Raw genomic sequence first — 24,407 nt, 5'->3', positions numbered from 1 at the left:
CGGTCTGCTAAGAAGTAATTGAATTGTATTCTACATTCTGTGCTTGAATTTCCTAATCAACTTGGTACTTCAGAGATATGCATATAAAATATGCAAACTCCCTCTCAGTTGCCAAATAATGATTGGGAACAGAAAACATGAGATTCAGGAGTGACCTGGAAAACAAACAAACAAACAAAAATAACAAGGTTTAAGACAGAATATGATCTCTATCTTAAATTGTATAATGTTGTATCAGACAACTTATTCCCATTAATGTTTGTTTTATGAAATATGAGGCCCAATGTTTGCTGCATGTGTGATGCTTAAAATTGTGAAATCAAATTGGTAAGTGTTTTATCTGAAGACTGTGTGATGGCTTTATTCATTACCTAGTTTTAGGTAATTGTTTGCTATATGCTTTATCTGACCTCAGCATAACAATGCCAGGTAGTTTCTGCTTCCACTTACTTGACAAATTCTTTTCCATGGAATGACCCAGTGTGTGAGTTCCTTTTCCACTTAACGGTTTTTGTGGTAACAATATTTACATCTGATTTTTCACTACACGTTGCAATCAGGTCTTTAGTTGTCATGTTATTATAGACAGCAGTGAAACAAGTCACTACATATTAATGTTTTTTAGATTTTTGGCAAATATATATTTTGGTGAATATATATATATATATATATATATATATATATATATATATGACTTTAGATAACCTGTAGGAAAATTTTAGTAGACAAGACACAAAGTGAAAAGCATAGGTGTTGCATAACTAATTACTAACCTATTACAGTCCTTATTATAGTGATGAATATTTTACAAGCTCATTATATTTTGCACTTTCATATTATCCTGCCAATTCTTCTTCTTCTTTATGCACTTGTTCTCTTATTTCTCCAATTAAGTCAGCATGTGATACCTGATGCCTATCGTTATTATCAAAATCAACATTCTATTTAATAAGTATATGTTATAGATTACATGATGCACAAAATAATGAGGTCTATCAGCTACTCTAACCTAGGGTATAGTTATATGGATTTATAAGGCTGTCGGATCGCAAGGCCGGTAAGCAAAATAAACCTGGTAGAGCTAGACAACCATGTGTTCTTAGGCAGGTTCAGAGTACCAGACATGTGGTTCCTCCTGAGCACTGGCCCTTAAATCCAATCCAAAAGTAGTTGTTCAAATGGTCTCAGCATATACAGAGAGTCATTCAAATGTTTTCAGTATATAAAAAGAGTATAATTAGAAATTTTGTATTTTACTTATAGAAGGCTGTGAAAGCGTGGTAATTTTTATTTCTTGATGATTTATATTTTATAAACTTAGCAGAGGTCTAATCATATGTACAGATGTTATTCTTCAAGGTCACAGACAACAAAATTGCTCTTTCAACAGTAGTTGAATAAAACTCCTCTTTTAACAGCTAGTGAACCTTTCTGAGCTTTAAACACAAGTTATTGGATTAGTCGGGATTCTCTAGAGGAAGAGAACACATAGGATGAATCTATCATCTATCTATCTACCTATCTATCTATCTATCTATCTATCTATCTATCTATCTATCTATCTATCTATCTATCTATCTGACTGTCTGTCTGTCTCTCTGTCTGCCTGTTTCTATTATCTATCCTTCTGTCTGTCTAGCAAATGTATTAGTATGGCTTACAGGCTGTAGCCCAGCTTGTCCCACCATGCATGTATACCAACAGAAGCACCGAAGATTCAACAATTGTTTAACCCAAATATTGTTAAATCCAGAAGGCAGAGTGTCCCAGCTAGTCTTCAGTATATTGTAGAATCCCCCAAAAGTCGTCTGAAATGTCTGTGAAAGGAAAAACTTGCCAGGCAGAATTGGAGCAATCAGGCAAAAAGAGAACAATAAACTCTTCTGAATGTCGTTTAATTAGCCTGTACCATATGCTGTGGTCCAGAAATGTAGCCCACATTAAAGGTGAATCTTCACATCTCAAAAGATCTGGATTAAAGGTGGATCTTCCCATTTCATAGGTATATAGCTCCCTGTCTTTTAATTAAATCCGGAGGTACTCAAGTTGACGACAAAGAATATCTACTGAAATGCTATAATGACTATATTGAAGTATATTTAATTCACTAAAACAATAATTTTATAGACAATATTTATATAAATAAACCTAATAATTATTCTATAAAACTTAAAAATTCATACATTACTTATTTTCAGAAGCATTATAGTAAGAAAAAACCCAGTTGGCTTTAAAGAGGTACAAATAGACTTTAGAATCTACTAAAGCAACCAAAATATGTACATTTCTTAACTCCCTAAATATTATTCAAAAAACAACTCGGTCCTATCAGTGTGTGTGTGTGTGTATGTGTATGTGTGTGTTTGTGTGTGTTTATGTCTTAAAGCACTTGATAAAAAGCATTAAAGTTCCCATTATGTAAAATAAAATTGTACCCAGAAGCACATTTAATGACTATGTTCATTTCTCTCTCATCTAAGTATCAAAACCTGGTGCTTGATCTTTATTCACTGTAATATTTTCCAGAATCTATCTCCTGTCCTGGGGTTAATAAGGTATTTCTGAATCAGTGTGTTAAGCATGGGTTATCATTTATTTTTAACACTTTCTAACATTTCATTACTGACATGACAATCATATTTTCAATATTTCATACTACATTGCTAGGTGAGTTGTTCATAGAGTCATTTAGATTCCATTGTTTTGGGCTTACCATTTCATTTATGAATATTAATATTTTGTAATTATGGGTTAGTGATTTTAATTAAAATTATGCCTACCTAGTATGCAACATTTAAACATTATAAGTAAAACAGTATTTTATTTCTTGAAGTATATGCTAAGTTTGGAGGGGCCGATAGAGTGAAGTTTTCACTAAATAATTTTTTACTATATTCAGGTTTTGAACCAAGAAATATTTTAATATTTATTTTCCTAATATCTGATATAGTAAGAATATTCTTTAATGTTTAATGTGTTTGTCTTCAGTATTGAACCTGACACTATATTCAAACTAAAATGAAGTAAAATATTTCAAAATTAATTTAGCTATCTCCTTTCTTGTCTTCTTCATTGATATTGAAGATTTTTATTATTATCTTATGTATGTATTCTAGTTTTGTTACTGTCTTGTTTGAAATAAGATTACGCTGGATAGAGAGAAGCTAACCAGTTAGGAGATCTTGCTATATTTCTAGATGAGCTAAATTTTTGTTTCCACCTTTGACTTAGCAGCTCACAAACTTCTGTAACTCTAGATATGGGGATGCAACTTCTCTCCATTTTGTGAATCTCCATTTATCTGCAATCATGAGCATGTAACCGCATGTACATGAATGCACCTAAAATAACTAAAAATTCCAAAATAGTATGTGTTTTTAGAATTTTGTTTTACTAATCTTAGTATATGTGTCAAATTCTGTACCTCTATCAGCATCGTTCTATCCATCTATCTACCAATTTATCTCCTTATAAACTGTATTAATTATAATTTTTCAAGTTCTTAAACTTTATCTTGTGGATAAAACAAGATTTAAAATATCAGTGTGCTTAAAATAGCTAAACATTTTGAACAGTTCTTTACATTTCAGTAATGATATGAGAATATGCGTTACTAAGTAATGCTTGGTGTCTTGTTAAATTATTTTCTTAAATTCCGTTTTTTCCTTAGCCTTCTGACTTTTAAGTTTCAATGCTTTTTTGATATAACACATGGGAGAGCATTGGTAAACAACACATTAAAAGCACATAAATTGGTATAAATTGCTTATCAAATTCCAAAAGGTCAGACTTGAAAGCATCCATACAAGTAACATGGTATAGGCTGAGTATATTGTTTTTATGTATTTGAGAACACATATATGTGTATGTATGTATGTGTATACACACATATAAATCTATGAACTTGAAAAAATAAGGACAGGTATGCGAAGAAAGGGAGTAGAGGAACCATTTTATTATATTGTAATTTCAAAAGGGAAAAGAATTTTAAAACTTAACCTCATATAAGAATTTCATATATCTTGCTAGTGTATGCAATGGTGTCAGCGTTTGGAGGCTGATTATGGCATGGAACCCCGGATATGGCAGTCTCTAGATGGTCCATCCTTTTGTCTCAGTTCCAAACTTGGTTTCTGTAACTCCTTCCATGGGTGTTTTGTTCCCAAATGTAAGAATATAGCTGTCTCTTGTTAGACTATGCTGGGGCCTAGCAAACACAGATGTGGATGCTCACAGTCAGCTATTGGATGGATCACAGGGCCCCCAATGGAGGAGCTAGAGAAAGTACCACAGAACTAAAGGGATCTGCAACCCTATAGGTGGAACAACAATATGAACTAAACAGTAACCCCCTCTCCCCGGAGCTCGTGTCTCTAGCTACATTTGTAGCAGAAGATGGCCTAGTCGGCCATCATTGGGAAGAGTCCACTTGGTCGTGCAAACTTTATATGCCTCAGTACAGGGGAATGGCAGGGACAAGAAGTGGGAGTGGGTGGGTAGGGGAGTTGGAGGGGGAGGGTATGGGGGACTTTTGGGATATCACTGTAAATGTAAATGAAGAAAATACCGAATTAAAAAAAACCCAAAACCAACCAAAAACAATCAAACAAACAAAGAAAAAGAGAATTTCATATATCTATCAACCACTAAACAGTTGCTGAATTCCTCAAGTATTCTCCTTCCCAAAGTTATAGTTAAAACATGCTTGCAATATGCTAGGAGAGTGCTATCTCTATTATTCATGAAAAGTAAAAGAAGAGCTCTAAAATTATTGATATGTAAATGTAATCTCTTCAGAAACTGCACAAGTGTATCTTTTCAATATGGACAAATAAATGAGAACTACATAATATCTATATCAATTAACATAGAAGGAAATTTCACAGGTCTCACACCTAGGCTAAGCACTACAGGTAATAAATAGTTGATAAAGACAGGCAATCACTTCACTTCAGGGATGAGACCTCTGATGGATAATCTTAACCCAAGTGGTCAAGTCCAAACATATTTACATGTGACCAATATTACATATACATGTATAATACAGTAACCATTTTCTCTTTCTCTCTCTCCTTTCTCTCTCTCTCTCTCATTCACACACACACACACAGACACACACACACACACACACAGACACAGACACACACACACACATACACAGACACAGACACACACACACACACACACACACACACACACACACACACACACAAAAACACCAGTAATAATTAAAGAAGAAAATTAAGAAAAGGTACATATTAAGAGAACTCAACTATCAGTGGTTTTAGGTTTGTTTCAAGAGGCAAAAACGGACATTAATGAGTGAAACAGCTCTTTCAGGACAAATGTTTATGAATTAAATTAGGTTATATTTATATCATGAATAGCTCAAGCTATCAGTTAAGAATTATTTTATTTTTTAAGTATGCTAGGTTGATGATGATTTTAGCATGAATTAAATTTGAAACAATTTTATAATTTCATTTTTTAAAATTGTATTTATTATATTGTCTAAAGTTTTACCTAAGCCATAATAAAAGTAAATTAAAATATCCAGTCATAGGCATGTGTGTACATGTGTGTGGATGTATGCGTCTATGTCTGTGTTTCTGTCCATTTGTCTGTGTGTCTGTGTGTGCATAGTTTCAGGGATGGTCGTTCTACACTGGACAACCAGTATGAGATCTCATCCCAGTATGACTGGGAGACTCCTGATCTCTCTTCCATCAGGCATTACATTTTGCTATAGTTCTTTGTAATCCAATGCATAGCCATCTTTTACGGCTACAAACTGTATATCACTGTTTTTGTGAATTGGCTACCAAGCTGCTTAGCTATTTTTAATAGTAGATTTTTTTTTAAGTTCAAAGATTATGAGCCTATACACAAATCTGTATTAGAGGATGTACTATGGAAGAAAATAACAAATATTTTGTTGATACTAATGATGTTTTATAAATCATATATTACTAATTTTTACTCTGGCAAATACAACGTTTTTCCTTCATGAAAAAAAAATCCAGTCATTCTATTAAGACACTTTAATGTGATATTTTATTATAAAGACCTTAAAATTTTAAACTTGAAGTACTCTAGTATAATATGAAATATTGACCAAAGCCACCCTTTTTATTTAATACTTAGAAGAAACATGTTTAAAGATATAATCTGTATTTTCTAAAGTATTAGGTTTTTACTTATTGCATTGCAAACGTTGATTTTTAATGGGAAGGAAACAAAGCAATGGAGCTCGATTTGTAAAAAACAGGTGTTCTGGTGTGGAAAACTCATTCTTAAATCTCACCCTGGATCAAAGGTTGATGGGCATTAATCCTACCCAAGTTTGAGATTAGGAAATGATTTATGAGAATTGTACAAGAGAAAATCATATTGAGCCAACATAACCATTTATCTGACAGATCAAAGACCTTGAAGAAAATGACTTATTTCAAGAATTGTAGAAAAAAATCAAAATGTGAAAAATTTTAGAAAAATGAAAGTCTAGGTGAAAACTAATACAGGGGAAAAATGTTTTGACACTCAGCTTTTCTTCTCTGTCCTCATTTTTATGGTTTTAAATTTTATTAACATGAAGAACGGCATATGTGTATACAAAGAAAGCTGATTATATACACCCCATATTTTCCTTCAACTGTTACAACACTACACAGTATAATCATTATTATTGTTTTATATTTTATTTAACTAATTCACAATGTTCCTCTTTTTCTGTCCTTACCATCCACTCTAGCATTTACTAGTGGCTGCATCCTTTAAAAAATAAACAAACAACAAAAATTAAAAACATTTTTTAAACTCTACCATGTCAACTGTCAATAGGTCTTAAGTATGGAGTGGAATCTTAAGATCTATGCCTAGAATGCAGCTAGTTTAATTTTATACAGGTTAGTCTAAAATATGCAACCCATGGCTCAGCCGATATTTTAGATAATTCTGAAATCTCACTAAGAGATCTGTTACTCAATTCATTTAATAGTGAAGTCTGCATTACTTGGGTTACTTGCCAAAAGTTAGAGAGTTGTTTCTTGTTAAAATTTAAAAAAAAAAAAAAAAGAAACCTTCACTAAGCATAAAACTTTCACACTAAAGCATTTCATTAAAGTTTTAGATAAGTTCTAATAAAAGGTTGCAGGTGGAACCATTTTACAGGTTCTGTTTCAAACAAATCTGGAGTCTTCCTACAGGGTTATAGTTAAAATCTTCAAGATTAGACATGTATTAGTCATGAATTGTAAACATAGTACTAGAAACATCAGTATTTCGTTGGAGAAATTTATAATGTATTCCTGACTCGGGTTTCTTTGCTACCTGTGATCTGATAGTATGCCTCTGATAGACTGACAGATGCTTCTTGCAGTGAATTTTGTGAGTATCTACACAGTGTGCTTATGCATGGAAGTTCCTTGCTTATAACATATCTGATTTTCAAATCATGTCCTGAATCATGATGCTGCTCTGGGAAAAAAAAATTAAAGACAAATATATGGCATTGAAAAACTTGAACTACTTTCAAATATTTATAGGGAGACATGAAAACACTTTGAAAACATCTACTGTGCAAATGAGTATTATTAAGAACAGATGACACATAATACTACAGCTATAACTCCATGGGTGTTAGATAATCTGTGGATACTTTTGGATCTTTGATAAACATAAACATTTTCTTTAGTTGATATCTAAGAAAAGTAGGTTTACTTTCTTTCATGTTATATGCTAGAGGACCTCCAATCAGGTTGCATGGGCAAGGAATGTATTCATTTTCTTCTTAATCTCAGTAGGGAAAAGTTTCAACTGATATCATATTTGCTTATGAAATACAAGCTAGCTTTCTACAATTAAAGCGTGTTTACGAATCAACTCTAAATTGGTTGTGGTTTACAAGAGTTTGATCAATACATTTCATTTCATTACTTATATTTGCTTCAGTTTTCTGACTGTATTGAAGTCCATGGTCTATTGCAACATTCTTATGAATTTTGGTCTTGTTGACAAAGTTAGGCAGCAGCATCTCATTTTTTCATCAAATTCTAAAACTTTATTTTCTTGTAGTTTTTGAATTGGATTTATTATTAATATAACTTTAACATAGTATGATTTGTATTGATTATAAAACTTAAAATACAAAAGAAAGTTAATTTTATTGAAGCATTATCACACAAGTTTATTAGGCATAATGGGACATTTTCATATGCAGAACAAATGTATTGAGAAAACAAGAGGAATAAGCATATTCACTCTGCCAACCATTTATTATTTCTTTGAGAAAGAATCAGCTGATAATTTGATGCATTAGTAACAGGCATTCTGTTTGTGAAGATAGACACAAAATTTAGTCCTCCGTCTTACATTTTTATACTAATTTTATACTTACTGGCAGGTTTTTACCATCACTTTCTACCCCTTCATGTGCCTATCCTCCTACTACTGCCATTTTATTTTCATATTGTATTAGGGTTTCTTTTGTTATTAGAGACTTCGTGTAAGTAAAGCATTTGTTGCAGTTGCTTTTGTAAGCTTGGATAGTTCTCTTACTGTAACATCTTTGAATTACACTTATGTTGCCCAATAGGATGAAAAGAGTTCTTGTTTTTATAGAGGGTTATCATTTTGTTTGGTATCTAAGCAAAAAGAATGTAAATACATTTTAGTATACAATGTCAATAAATAAACATATAATGAATATACTTTATCTGTGACTTCTTTGGATTTAATAACTTGATACTCTGCTATAGAAAGTCTATCATAAGTAACCTTTTAAGACAAGAAAATATTTTTCTCTAATTTATGTCCTGCTTCCCAAAACAAATAATTTTTATTAAATTGACTTTTTAAAAAAAATCATTCCAATCAACTTCAGGGCCTTCAATTCTTCCCCTCACACCCAACTCTTCCATAAGTCTCTAACCTTTGTCCAATGTTTGACTGTTGGTATCTGCATCTGTTTCAGTCAGCTGCTAGGAAGAGCCTCTCAGAAGACAACCATGACAGGCTACTTTCTGCAAGCATAACAGAGCATCATTAATATTGTCAGGGATAGGTACTTCCTCACAGGTTGGGTTTCAACATGGACCAGCTATTGGTTGTCCAGTCCTTCAGTCCCTGTTCTATTTTTATCCCTACATTGCTTTAAGATGGCATAAAATGGGGCTGGAAAGTTTGGTGGGTGGGTTAGTGTCCTTATCCCTCCTGGGGTTCCTGCCTGGCTACCAGAGGGGGCCTTGTCAGGTTCCATGTCTACAGTGTTAGGCATCCTGCCTCAGATCACCTCATCCTCATCCTGCCTCAGATCACCCAGATTGATTTCATGGAGCTTCCCTAAACCCAGATCTCTGGGACTTCCTAGGGATTGCACCCACCCGGTGCAGCAGAGTGGCACCTAGAGATTGCACCCAGTGGCAGGTTTCTGTTTATTCTCCTAGAACTCTGAACATCTCTCCTGTTTCCTCCCACACCTGATCTTGTCCCCTATGTCCTTCCCTCTCCCCACACTTACCCACTTCCCTCCCTCCTTCTGCTTCTTATACCATTCCCTCTACTAAGTGGGATTTAAGCATTCTCACTTGGGACTTCCTTACTTGTTTAACTTCTTTGGGTCTATGGGGGTGTATCCTGTATCATGGGTATTCCGTACATTTTGCCTATTATCCACTAGTCAGTGAGTACATACCATATATGTCCTTTGGGTTTAGGTTACCCCACTCAGGATGATATTTTCTTGTTCCATCTATGTCCCTGTAAAGTTCATAATGTCTTGTTTTTAGTAGCTGAATAGTTGTATTCTATTGTGTAAATGAACCACAATTTCTGTATCAATTCTTTGGTTGAGGGACATCTGGGTTATTTCAAGTTTCTGGCTATTATGAATAAAAGTTGCAAACAGAGTTAGCTAATCTAGATGCCTGGGAGCTCTCAGAGACTGAGACACCAACCAAAAGAATATACAGGGACTGGTGTGAGGTCCCTGGCTCATATGTAGAAGACACGCAGCACAGTCTCCATGTAAGTACCCCAACATGTGAAACAAAGTCTGTCCCTAAAGCTGTAACTTGACCTTGGTGTCCATTCCTCAAGAGAGCTGATATGCCTGGCCTCCAAAGGGGGGTGGGCATGCAACATGGTAAGAGATAACCAGGGAACCCACCCTCTTATGGAAGAGAAGGAGGATGTGGGAAGACTCTGTGAGAGGAGAAGCAGGAGCTGGGATAGCATTTGGGATGTGGATATATTGGAGTGTGTGTGTGTGTGTGTGTGTGTGTTTGTGTGTAAATGATTTTATATACTTGTTTTTCATGATAATGTCTGAAAAAAAACTCCCTAAATTGCTGACCTAAATTTATAAAAGACATAAATTTCTGGACTATTACTGACACTTTATAAACATCATCTTTTCTCCTGTGTGTGTGATTTACAGGTTGACAGCGACCAATCATTCACTGACACCTCAAAGTGATTTGGATTCCAGTAGCTCCGAAGAATTCTATCAAGCTGTTCACCATGCTGAGCAATCATTTAGAAAGATGGAGAATTATTTAAAGCAACAGCAGCTCTGTGATGTCATCCTGATAGTTGGGAATCGAAAGATACCTGCTCATAGGTATGGGAGTTCCAATATTGCAATTGTATATCCATATTTATAAAACTTATAGAATAGTTTTTAGACTGCAGAAATTTTTAGCATTATAATAAGTAGAAATTATAATTTCTTGACATCTTAGGTTGTTGCTATTCTATTACTTCACATTCAGGGGAAAATTAACATACCATTTTAATTATTTAACTACTAATAAAAGAAATTTAAAGATTTAACATAATTATTTCTATAACTCCTTTAATAACTGCATATATTATATGCTTTAGTAATTAATTCTGAGTAACCAATAATTCATTGATGTCACATTAAGAGAACAAATTAAAGCATTCTCAATTGTGGTGATTTAAGAGCCAGTCCAGATTTGAATTCTCTGCTTCATGATACCAGTGTTGTACATCCTCTCTCTATTGCATTAATCTGAATCTGTGCCTACCAGAAAACAAAAGTAAACATAAAAGGTTGTCTTGTGAATCTTTCTGTACCTGTGTCTTTGTCTCCTCCTGTGTGTGTCTACCATGTGACTGTGTCTGCCCCTCACAAAGGATTTTATTCTTACTATACTAAACAGCATAAAATGTATCCTGTAGGGAAGGAATGGAAGATTTTATAGAAATCTTTACAGTTTTACAAGGATCAAGTTACTGTCTCCAACTCACTCCACCTGACCCAGGTGACAAACATCACTTTTTCAACCAGTATTCATAAATATTGCATCAATTATTGTGGTGGATTCTAGAAAGTTGCTTTAAATATCCATATTTGCTATTTTCAGAAAAAAATATACAAAGCTCTGTCTTTTAGTTAGTTTGACAAATGGTTTGTGTATCTTGTTGATTTTCTCAAAGAACTAGCTCTTGGTTTCATTGATTTTTGCGTCATTCTATTTGTTTATAATTTACTGATTCCAATCCTGAGTTATTTCCTGCCTCCTACTACTCTTCAGTGTGCTTGCTGCTGCTTCTGCTTTTTCTCTGTCTTCCTCCTCTTCCTTCTTCTTCCATCCAGCATCATTCCGGTGAACTTTTAAGTTGGGGTATGAGAACTTTACAGTTTCTTCATGGAGGCACTTAGTGGTATGAGCCTGGCACTACTTTCCTCTTAGCACTACATTCATTATGTCCCATAAATCTGGTGTGTTATACCTTCATTTTCATTGAATCCTAGAAACTCTTTAATTTCTTTCTTTAGTTCTTCCTGACCCTGGGACCATTGTGTAGAGAGTTGGTAAGTTGCCATGAGGGTTGGCTTTCTGGTGTTTGTTGCCATTGGTGTCATTTAATGCATGGTGGTCTGATAAGATATAAGATGTTTTTTCAATGTTGTTGTATCCGTTGAAGCTTGTTTTGTGACTGACCATATAATCAATTTTGGAGAAGGATCCATAAGTTGCTTGAGAAGAAGTTTTATGCTTTTTTTTTTGGGGGGGGGGCATATTTTATAGTTGTATGTTAGTTTCATTTGATTCACAATATCTGTTATTATTTCTCTGTTTAGGTTTGTCTAGATGAACTGTCAATTGGTTAGGTTAGGGTGTTAAAGTCTCTCACTATTCATGTGTAGCTAATCTAAGTTTTAGCAGTGATTCTTTACAAATGTGACTACACTTTTGTTTGGGGTGTAGATGTTCAGAATTGAGATATCATCTTGATACTTTTTTCCTTTGAGGAGTATGAAGTATCCTTTCTTGTCCGTTTTGATTAATTTTGGTTGAAAAAATCTATTTTATTTGATATTAGAATAGCATTCTAGATAGTTTCTTGGCTCTATTTGCTGGGAAAACTTTTTTCCCAGCCCTTTACACTTAGGTAATGTCTATCTTTATTGCTGAGGCATGTTTCTTTTATGCAGCAGAACAATGCATCCTGTTTTCAAATCCATTCTGGTAGCCTGTATCTTTTTATTGTGAAATTGAATCCATTTATGTTGCCAGATATTTATGAACAGTAATAGTTGATTCATGTTATTTTGACACTGGTGGCGTGTGTGTGTGTGTGTGTGTGTGTGTGTGTGGTATATGTGCACATGTGCACGGATGAATGTGTGCTTGCATAATTGTGTGTTTTTTCCTTGTTTTTCCTCATATAGAATTACATATTTCCTGTTTCTTCTTGGATGTAGTTAGGCTCCTTGGATTTCAATTTTCCTTCTAATATTTTCTATAGGGCTGGAATATGTATATTGTTTGAATTTGGACTTGTCTTGAAATCTCTTGTTTTCTCTATTGTGATTGAGAGTTTTGGTGGTTATAGTATTCTAGGTTGGCATCTGTGGCTTTCTTTTCTTTCTTGTCTTTTCTTTTTTCCTTTTTTTTTTTAAGAGGTTACAAGTTATCTTTCTTGGGTCTTCTAGCCTTTAGAGTCTCTGATGAGAAGTCGGTATAATTCTGATATATCTGTCTTTGTATGTTACCTGACCTTTTCTCCATGCCACAGTTAGTATTCTTTCTTGTGTTTTTTTATTATTATGTGGATGGAGGATTTTCTTTTCTGGTTCAGTCTAACTGGTGTTCTACAAGTTTCTTGTGTGCTTATTGACATATCTTAATTTAAGTAAGGAAAGTTTTCTTCTATGAATTTGTTTGAAATATTTTCAGGACCTTAAAGCTGGGACTCTTCAATTCTTCTATTCAAATTACTCTTTATTTTATTTTTCATTAGTTATTTTATTTATTTACATTTCACATGTTATCCCCCTTCCCAGTGCCCCCCCCATAACACTCCTATCTCCTCCCCCTCCACCTGCCTCTTCATGGGTACTCCCTCACCTACCCACCTACTCCTGCCTCAGTGCCCTAGCATTTCCCTACTCTGGGTCATCTAACTTCTACTGGCTCCCTGCCCAGTTATTCCTGATGAGGCAATTCTTAGCTACATATGCAGCTGGAGATATGGATCCACCCATGTGAACTCTTTGGTTGGTGGTTTAGTCCCTGGAAGCTTTGGGGTGTCTGGTTGATTGATATTCTTGTTCTTTCTATGGGGTTGCTTCTCAGTCCTTTCTCTAAGTCTTCCATTGTGATCCCTGTACTCAGTCAGATGTATGGTTGCATGCATCCACATGTGTTTTCGTCAGCTTCTGGCAGAGCCTCTCAGGGGACAGCTATACCAGGCTCCTAGCATCAAGCTCTTCTTGGCCTCAGCAATAGTGTCTGGGTTTGGTGTCTGCAGATGGATGGATCCCTGGGTGGGGCAGTCTTTGGATGGCCTTTCCTCCAGTTTCTACTCCACTCTTTATCCCTGCATTTCCTTTCAACAGGAGGAATTCTGGATTAATATTTTTGAGGTGGGTGGCTGGTCTCATCCCTCAACCAGGGGTCATGTCTATCCACTGTGTATGCCGACTAGTGTCCTCCCTGTTGGATCCTGGGAAGCTCTTGAGTCTCTGGCATCTTGGACTGTCTAGTGGCCACTCCCAGTTCCCCTTCCCCCATTGCTACACACCTCCTTTCAAAATCCTGACCCTTGGTCCTTTCCCCTATCTCCTCCTGTATCTGAACCAGACCCCTTGTTTCCCTCCTCCTCTTCTGTCCCTCCCAAATCACCCTCTCCCTCTACTTCCCGAGATTATTTTCTTCCCTCATTTGAGAAGGACTGTAGCATTCACACTTTGGTGTGGTCTTCTTTCTTCTTGGGTTTCATATGGTCTGTGAGTTGTATTGTGCATATATTGAGCTTTTTTTTTTTTTGACTCATATCCAATTATCAGTGAATACATACTATGTGTGTTGTTTTGTGACTGGGTTACCTCACTCAGGGTGATATTTTCTAATTTCTTGCATTTGCCTATGAATTTCATGAAGTGCCTGTTTTTAATAGCTGAGTGGTACTCCATAATTGTACCACATTTTCTGTATCCATTCCTCTGTTGAGGGACATCTGGGTTCTTTACAGCTTCTGGCTATGATAAATAGGCTGCTATAAACATAGTGGAGATGCTGGGCGTGATGGTGCACATCTTTAATCCCAGCACTCGGGAGGGAGAGGCAGGCAGATTTCTGAATTCAGTTCTAGACCAGCCTGGTCTACAAAGTGAGTTCCAGGACAGCCAGAGCTATACAGAGAAACCCTGTCTCTAAAAAACAATAAAACAACAAATCAAAACAAAACAAAACAAAACAAAACAAACAAACACAAAACCATAGTGGAGCATGTGTCCTTGATATATGTTGGATCACCTTTTGGTATATGCCCAGTAATGATGGTATTTCAGATTTTTTGTATGTTTTATGTCAGATTTTTTTTTTTTTTTTAGATTTGAATCTAAAATTTCTTTGAGTGATGTATCAGTTTCTTCTATTTCATCTTCTGCACCTGAGATTCTCTCATTCATCTCTTTTCTTCTGTTGGTGATGCTTACATCTGATTCTGTTCCCTTGTTTCTGCTTTTTTCCCTAGGTTTTCCTTATCTAGGATTCCCTCAATTTGTGTTTTTGTTTACTGTTTCTATCTCCATTTTCATGCACAGTTTAGTTTATTTCCTTCACCTGCATACTTGTATCTTTCTTTATATCTTTAAGGGATTTATTCATTTCCTCTATCACCTTTATAAGATTAGATTTAAGTTTATTTTCTTTCCCTTTGGTTGTGTTAGGTTATCCAAGGCTTGCTGTATTTGTATATCTGTAGGCTGAAAGTTTCATCTTTCCCCGGCTCTTATTGATTTTGATTCTTTTAGAGGTCCTTTAGCCATTTAGATGTCACTGTATGCTCCTATTGTAGTAGGTATTGGGAGAGGGGTTAACATCAATGGTCCTGATGTAGCAGACCACTGATAGGTATCCTTGTGCTGTAAGCTTGTGGATCAGCAGGTCTGTATGTTCTAGGACTTTCAGGTCTGATAAAGTTGGCAGAGAGGTGACTGGGAGATAGATTCCCTGGGGATAGCAGGCTGCTCCGGGTAGCTTGAGGGTGTCCCAGAGGTCTCAGTCAGCAGGAGAGATGTGTGGGTAATAGGAAGTAACCTTTATGGTTCAGGCTCTGCAGGGAAATTATGTCATTATATTTAAATTTTAAAAATTATTTTTAAAATGCTCATTTTACTCATAGTTTGGCATTATTTGAAATTCTAAAATGATGATGGGGAATATACAGTAAACATATACTTTAGGGAAATCCTTTGTATGAATTGAAATAATTTATGATTTTATGTTTATTCCTTATTAGAAACCGAATGAGTATGTATGTACCTTATGGTCATAAAGTTTATTCAGAAAGAACAGGGAAAAAAGACAAAAATGAAGCATTAGATGTAATGTCCTTAAAAGTATCCAGTTTAGGTGTTATAGCTTGAAATAATGTGCAATAAATTGGTGAAGTAAAATTTAAATGATGAATGAATACAAAATGTTTTACCAGGATTAAAAATAATAATTCTATAGTCTGAAATCTTAATTTTCTAGATGTATCAAGTTATGTTTTCTTTAATCCTTCATCGAGGCATAAAAGAGAAAATGATCTATCTGAGACACCTTGAATAACACTAAGAAAATTTGGATTTGAAGTACTATTAATAATTAATTAAAAGCTAATGCAGGTTTTTGGGGGGATGTATAGTACTAATAAATCAAATAACAGTAATAATCATTGCAGGCAGCAGAAGCTATTTAAAATTCATGATCTTGGTTGTGTATCAGGCCCTGTTTGACACAATTTGAGTATTTCTAAGAGGTAAAGGAAATCCTTTTTTTCTCCATTTTTAAAAACATTATAAAATAAAAACCAAAGTCCTGGAAGGTTTAAATTGCACCTGATATACAATGGATAATTGATAACAATAGAATGCAAACTCCAAAACTATGGGTATATATGTTATCTATCTTTAAAGCACATAGGATTACCATAACCCAGCATACTATCTTTGAAACATTATAAGACTGATCAAGAAGAGCACAGAAGATATAAACAGAAGAAAACATCAGGTGGTTAGAAGCTAGAGCATTACCCTACAACAGAAATAAAGATTGTGACGAAAAAGAGGAGAGGGAAGGGATATTACATAGTCTGGCTTGGTAACACCAGAGCACAGAAAGCAGGTGAGCAAGTTTATGTATAAAATGTTCTTAGAAGAAACGAAAGTTTACAAGGGCAGAGAAACAAATGAATCAAAGATTAAACCTCTTCTCTTTCAGCCTCCTAAGGAGATAGAGAATTTACTTGATCCACAAAGACATACTGTGCTTCAGAGAGGCAGCCTTTTAGGCCTTGATGTGGTAGTATTGGTTACTATTGGCTCCATTACTTGTCTAGAGGTGAGAATCATTTTGGCAGAGCATGGGGCCTTCAAGTACAAGGGCCTTCTTGGACCAATGAAGATTTTTGGAAGAAGTGTCCTTTTTCCTTATGTTAATACTGATTCAGGTTGTCTGGGCCTTAAAAGGAGGGCATAGACCTAGAAGAAATTAAAAGATCGGTTTGTGTTGTATTATCATAGGGAAAGAAATACAAGAAAACTTTCATGTCATCTGGATGAAGTCTAATGGCAGAACAGCAATTGGAAATAAGACAGTGTGAATGTAAGAAAATTACAGGCAGTACACTGAATTTAGTATAAAGGCAGTCAAATGCTGGTAGAACATTTGGCCAATGGTTTCTTCTTTTTTACAGGCACTGCAGTAGCACAGTAAAATTTAAAGCTATCATACAAATTATTAATGCAGTGCTAAAAAAAGTGATTTTGCAAAAGTGAACATTAAAGTGAAGCACAAAAATCCACAAAGGCTACAGCAAAGGGCAGGTCACGGAGGAAGTCACTGAATAAGAGATAAAGCTGAGATAAAAAGTCTTCACTACTCTAACTTAAATAAAAGTAGGTTAAAAATGTGGAATACAATTCACAGACCATATGAAGCTCAAAAACAAGAGAGACCTAAGTGTGGATGCTTCATTGCTTCTTAGGAAGTGGAACAAAATACTCACAGGAGGAAATATGTAGACAAAGTGTGGAGCAGAGACTGAAGGAAAGGCCATCCAGAAACTGCCCCACCTGGGCATCCATCCCATATAGAGCCAACTGGACACTATTGTGAATGCCAAGAAGTGCTTGCTGTTTGAAGCATGATATGACTGTCTCCTGAGAGGTTCTGCCAGAGCCTGACAGATACAGAGGCGGATGCTCACAGCCTGAGTGATCATTGGACTGAGTGCGGGTTCTCTGATGGAAGAGTTGGAGAAGGGACTGAAGAAGCTGAGGGAGTTTGCAGCCTCATGGGCAGAGAAACAGTGTCAATTGGCCAGAACCTCCTCACCCCCACCCCCTAGTTCCTGGGGAATGGACCACCAACCAAATAGGACACATGCAGGGACCAAGAGTTCTGGTCACATATGTGGGACACTACTCCCACTGATGGCCTTGCTGGACATCAGTGGGAGGAGTGGTCCTTGGGCCTGAGGTGATTTGATCCCCCAATGTAGGGAAATCCCAGGGCTGGAACTGGGTAGTAGGTTGGTGGGTGGGGGTACACCTGCATAGAGGCAGGAGGAGGAAGGAGGATGGGATGGGATAGGGTATTTCCAGAGCAGAGGCCAAGAAAGAGGATAACATTTGACATGTAATTGAAGAAAATATCCAAAACAAGAAAAAAGAAAGAAAAAAGATTATTATTTCTGTTCAACTGCTTACAGAAGTCAAAAGAGGGCACTGCCTCCTCTAGAGAATTAGCATGTGGTTGTGAAACAACTGACTTGGGTCATCTGGAAAAGCAGTCTTTCCTTTTAACTGCTGAGACATCTCTGCAGACCCTCTTCACAAATCCTAAATGAGGTACTAAATTAACATCCTTGATGAAGGTGTTTAAATATGTGGTGCTTTTAAACAAGATTTATGTATATACAGATAGTTTGTTATTTCCTATGCTATTTAAAATTTAACCAAATGTCCAAATCGGGAGTGTATATAGGATATAACATGTTATTTAAAGAAAATTCAAGAAAAAGCTTCAAAGGACAAAAAAAGTGGGAGGTTGACAGTGTCTAACACCATGATAAATTAAAGTGGAATAAAGGAATCTTTAATAGATTTAGAACTACATTTTAGTGACCCCCAAATAGAGATTTTCCTAAGTGGCTGCACTTCTTCACTGAATCAGTTTTTGCTCCAGCTTTCCCTACATTAACTGAAGCTAAATATCCACGTATAAAGATGTTAACTTTTGCCAGGTGTTAAATCTAGATTCTAATTCAAACCTTTTGTGTCAGTAAATCTAAATGCAGAATTAATCATTTCATACTGTGATGACTGAGCTGCCAGCATTTTCCTAGAGTTGCTGCAGATTTTATTTGATGATTCAAACTTGCACAATGTAGGTCACAAAATATTTTGTTCTTAAAGATATGACCTGCCTGTAATGCAAACTTAGTGTGTAAGAACACGATGATTTAATTTATGTCGAAATACTTGTTCCTGGAGAGATGCCCAACCTGATGTTGTTTATGGAGACAATTACTATTTATCACCTGATGTTTATGGAGACATTTATTGCTTAACACTTTGATATAACTGATCATTTCACATTCACTTATTTCATTGGGTTGCAGTAAATATTTGGATATCTCTATGCTTTTTAAATAAAATTAATAATAATTACTATTATTTTATGTGTGAATAATTTTGCATACATGTATGACTTTGTACTACATATATGCTTTATATCTTCATAACTCGGAAAAGGACATCTTATTCTCCAGAAATGATTTCAAGATGATTATGAGCTGTCAAGAGAATGATAGGAATCAAACACATTTCCTCTGAAAGAGGAGCCAGTATTTTTAACTGCTGAGCCATCTCTCTAGCCGATATTTCTATTTATTATTTCTAACTAGGTCAATCTAGTGATCACCCTAATTTAGCATCCTGAAAGATAAGAAAGCAAGCATGAGCCATTTGGGCTGGATTTAGGTTTATAAAAGTAACAATAAAAATTTTCAAAATAATTTTTATACTGGTATAAAAAATAGCCAATGATATATTTTCATTAACTAGAAAAAGAGGTGCTATGCACAAAATAAATGACAATTTAAACTATGGGGTACTTTGAATTTTTAAAACACACTTTGTGAAACACAGTGGGAAATGAATTGGATGAAAAAATGACAATATGAATGCAAACACTTTGTGATTTGTGGTTTAAAATGGTCAACCTCACTATTACATAAGATTAGAATTAAAGTAAAAGTAACTATGGGTTAAAACACACACACACAAAAGAATGGGAATGGGAATGGGTGGGTAGGGAAGTGGGGGGCGGTATGGGGGACTTTTAGGATAGCATTGGAAATGTAATTGAGGAAAATATGTAATAAAAAATAAAAAAAATAAAAAATAAAAACACACACACACACGTATATCACTTGTCCTTGGAGAAAACATATTTGTGTGTGTCACTACAAAAATGCTAAAAATCCCAATAATCAAAAGTAGTTATAAATAAATGGCACATTACAAAATAAAAAGTTTGAAAACCAATTTTCTATTAAACCTAATAGAGTCTAGATGATAATGAAATAATTTCTCTATATATGAACAAAATAAATTTACTATCACCCTTTAAGAAAAAATATTTTATTGTAGATGAAACTAAAACAATTATAAGAAATGAAAGCTAGGAATCCCTTTGTCCTCAGAGCTACACTAAAATAAGCCTAAAGAAAACATTTTCTACTATTGACAGGATATTGATGCTTTAAAGAGAAGTAACAAGAATTAGAAAAGAGTAAATATAAGTTTTTTTCACCAAGTACACAACATATATTTAAAATCTTGTTGAAGTAGATTGGAGCAAGAAATTATCATACTGTAATTTGATATAATATTTATTAAATGGTACAAATGTGTTTGATGACCATTAGTATTGGTTAAGGGAGGAAATCATGAAGTTGTATAATAGCCAGTGGTAATGTGTAGCTTAGTTTTAAAGGCTCATTGGGTACATTTTATACTATACTTTCAAAAGCTATATTTTCATTATGTAGTTTATTTTTATTTCAATCCTGGCAACAATTTCATGAATATACACAATTCATCACCGCCACTGTACTCATTCTACATAACCCTGGCTTTTTTTCCTCTCTTGACGGTTAATTACTTGGTTCTTCTTTTGATCATATTCTCCCACTTCAAGTTTTCTTGTTTTCACCTATTGAAGGTAAATTAGTGTTGCATATATGAGCGCAATTAAGAAAACTAGATCTGGAAGATTTATCAATAACTACATCAGGGTTTAAAATGATAAGTATAGCTCTTCCCTAAAGACAATTAACTACCAATACTTCCTCAAGTTCACACACTCCCACCATCACAAATCATTGTTGGAATGATGAAGGACACATGCCTTCCTCCCCTCCCCTCCCCTTCCCTTTCCTTCCCTTCCCTTCCCTTCCCTTCCTTTTTCTTCCCTTTTTTTCAAGCCCAGTTTAGGGTTCTGTAGCTGCTGTGTGGTTTTGGTTCTAACAGCAATGTCTTATATAGAAAAAAGCCTTTTACAACAATACTCCCTTCTGTAGGCTCTTTCTGTTTTAATTTCTTTGTTGATTATATGTGATTTTCACATCAAGCACTCCAGTCCCACTTATCTACTTGTCCCTTCAAGTCCAACCCTTTCCTGCAAGAGCATCCTCCTCCATTAACGAAAACAAACAAACAAAGAAACAAATACCAAACCAAGCAACCATCCAAACCAAACAAACAAAAACAAAATATAATGCTGTGTAAGCTTCCATATGTCACAGTATATCCCCTAGTCTACCATTATCTTCTTTCTTCTCCCTCTTCTAAAGCATCCCAATATCCTCAGAAGGAGTTGGAGACACTTCCTATTGAGGAGTGAACACTCATATATCACTTATTTTCAACAGGTCAAGTCTCTTCATGACCCACCATCCAGTGTACAAAAGGAGCTTCCCTGCCCAGGGCTAAATAGCATTAGACTCTAGGTGTAACCCTGAATGTTTAAAAGGATGTGCATTAAGTGAAATAACAGTCATAGATTTAGTCTGTGTCATGGACAGTGACAGGCCTTTGACCTGGTTTACAGTAGCAAGCTTGGTATTCCTTATTGTAAAGCAGGTATCAACTAGACTGTGACTATCTCACAATCAGTCATATTATGTGCATACTGTTTTCATAAAGAGACATGTATTTCCCAGCAGATTAGTATTATAGTTTGCAGATTCCAAGCAGTATAAAACAAATGACCTTTCTTTCTTCAGAAGCCTACATTGTATTGAAGAATATAAATATTTGGAAGTATGCTAGCTAGCAAAAAAAAAAAAAAAAAAAAAGAAAGAAAGAAAGAAAAAAAATCACTTTCTGTTTCAGGTTCAAACTCTGTGTCCTGTATCCCAAATTCACGGGTTTGTTTTGATTTGTTATTGTTTGTTTGTTTGTTTCTGCATCAGGTTTAGAACACCTAATTTTGATGGGCAAACGAGGAGAATGACAACAGAAAGGGGTTTTTGTTTGTTTGGTTTTTGTTTTTGTTTTTTTAATGCTTCTGAAAATGCTTCTGGAAAATAATGCAAAACTTGCCATAGGGTTTTGAAAACCTATGCCTTCTTGGAATATCAGCATATACCCATGCAGGGCACCTCTGTTTAAACATGTTTTATCTTCATAATCATTATCGTCATCATTATTATCTTTTCAATTTAAGTCATAAATTTATAATTTGATCAGATTGCTGATGATTGATTTGTTATTTTACCTCTTGTCTGCTGAATTCTGTGTTTTGTGCTTTATGTCCATTGCCTAAAATAGAACCTGTGCCTCTTTCAGGCTTGTTCTGAGTTCTGTCTCTGACTATTTTGCTGCCATGTTTACAAGTGATGTCTGTGAAGCCAAGCAAGAGGAGATCAAGATGGAAGGCATAGACCCAAATGCACTCTGGGATCTTGTTCAATTTGCATATACAGGTACAGTAAAATAACTATAATACCATAGAGATACCATGTTAATTTTAAAACTACTTTAGGTCTTGCAAAGGTTAAAAAAAAAAAGACTGAACTTTTATCATTAAAGATTACATAATAGGGAAAGGCTGGTCTTTATGTTCAGTAAAATAAAAAAAGACTATAAAGATATTGATTTTTATATTTTTCACACAGTATTTACACAAGATTAAATACATGATATAATCAGTATTGGGGATAGAATGAAGTAAAAAAAATAAATAAAAGAGTTAATCATTAAATACAAAGTTGCTTATCTCCATAGCTGGTCAGAACATTAATCATCTAAAATGATTCTCTTTAGATATATGAGTTCATGTAATTCTCATTTTTCCAATTATGCTAATTAAATGTTAAAATTTGTATGACCTTCATATTTATTTGATAACCGAGCTGAAAGATCCAATAGTGAGAGGTAGAATTTGGAGAATCATGGGTCTTGGACATTTGAAAAGGTTTTTTTTTTTTTATTTATTATATTTCTATATTCCTCTGGACATTATATTATTTGAGTGTTGTAAATTTTGGGTTTGTTAAATATGTGCAATCTGAGCTAGACCAAAGCAGAATGACTTGACAAATAAGACAGCTCTTTCCTCTCCAGAAGATCTTTTTTTTTTTTAAAGTAACCATAAAGTTACAAGGAAAAAAGAGGGATTAATGTCTTAAAGGAAATATATAAAGAAACGATGAAACACAGGGACCTTGCATATAGAATTTAAAATCACCTTCAGATATGTGATGTAAAATCACACATTTCTCATCTCAATAATTTAAAATATGGTTAAACAAGCAAAATTTTCACTATAAACAATATAAGACGTTTTGAAAGCTATTGTGATAGTGGGAAAAGACCTTGATTTAGTCTGACTATAACTGGATTGAATTAAGGGAGCAGGATTGTAAGCCTTGGGATGAGGAAGAAAGCACACTAACTCTTTTTATTGTCTACTTAGGTTTGCAGAGAAACAGTCATCTTTGCATATCTTTGTTGTTAAGGGCAGTCTCAACACTTACCAATTCCCTGAAGGCTGTATTTCAAGGAACAGAGAAAAATGCTTTTGAAATATAAAACTGGAGAAAGGTTTTTGAAAACATACCTCAAAGAAACGGAGACAATGTATGTGCAATTCTAAATATTCTGAAATAAATGGTTTTAGGAAAATTAAGGTCTATGAGCATTAAAAAGCCTATCTAAAATTTTCTCAATTGGAGGGGACTATTCAGAGCTTCACAATTTAATTATAATCTGTTTATACCTTGTAACCAGTCAATCGCAGACAACAATCCTATCAGTCAAGCATGAATACGGAGTGACTCACAAAGTCATCTCAAACTCCCCTGAAGGTCTGGCTACTGGTAGATTCTAGGGGAACTCTCTCCACTTTTACAATGACATGAACTCACCAGTCTTCAATGGATGCTTCAAAAACTTATGGTCCCAAATATGATTCACATTAAAGTCACTGAGTTACAAAGAGGAATGGATATGAGAAGGGAGCTTTCAAAGAGGAGGGAGTGTCAATCATGAAGGAAGAAGACAGAAGTTTAAGGTTGTGAGAGGAACTAGGATACATTTTATAAGTGTATGAATTTTTTAACTAGGAAAACTAATAAATGTTATTTTAAATTCATATTTTTTCTAGAATGGGGGTCTAATATAGCAAATATTTTAGGAATCCTTCCAGAAAGACAAAAAGCACAGTGCCCATATCCAGTTTCCATGTGCTGGCTAACTTACATTTAGATAGAGCAAAACTAGGCCAAAGACACTCACTATCTTATTATACAAGGTTTGATGTTGTTTCAAAGCTACCTGCTGAGTGTAATGACCCAAATATGGCTCTACATTC

The 24,407-nt window shown here is 34.9% G+C and overlaps 1 protein-coding gene across 1 annotated transcript in view; it reads left to right on the top strand.

The window, feature by feature from the left end:
• Positions 1 to 24,407, top strand: part of Klhl1 (kelch like family member 1) — a 395,614-nt gene that overhangs the window by 113,712 nt on the left and 257,495 nt on the right. The window contains exons 2-3 of the mRNA XM_021181703.2: positions 10,436 to 10,618; positions 22,382 to 22,518. Coding sequence (XP_021037362.1) covers positions 10,436 to 10,618; positions 22,382 to 22,518 — 320 coding nt within the window. The remainder of the gene's footprint in view (positions 1 to 10,435; positions 10,619 to 22,381; positions 22,519 to 24,407) is intronic.

The sequence above is a fragment of the Mus caroli genome, unplaced genomic scaffold (assembly GCF_978045245.1).
Source record: "Mus caroli unplaced genomic scaffold, Mus_caroli_1 scaffold_12, whole genome shotgun sequence".
NCBI classification, from domain to species: Eukaryota; Metazoa; Chordata; class Mammalia; order Rodentia; family Muridae; genus Mus; species Mus caroli.
Note: the sequence above shows the minus strand (reverse complement) of the source record. Positions and strands in the feature narration are given on the sequence as shown.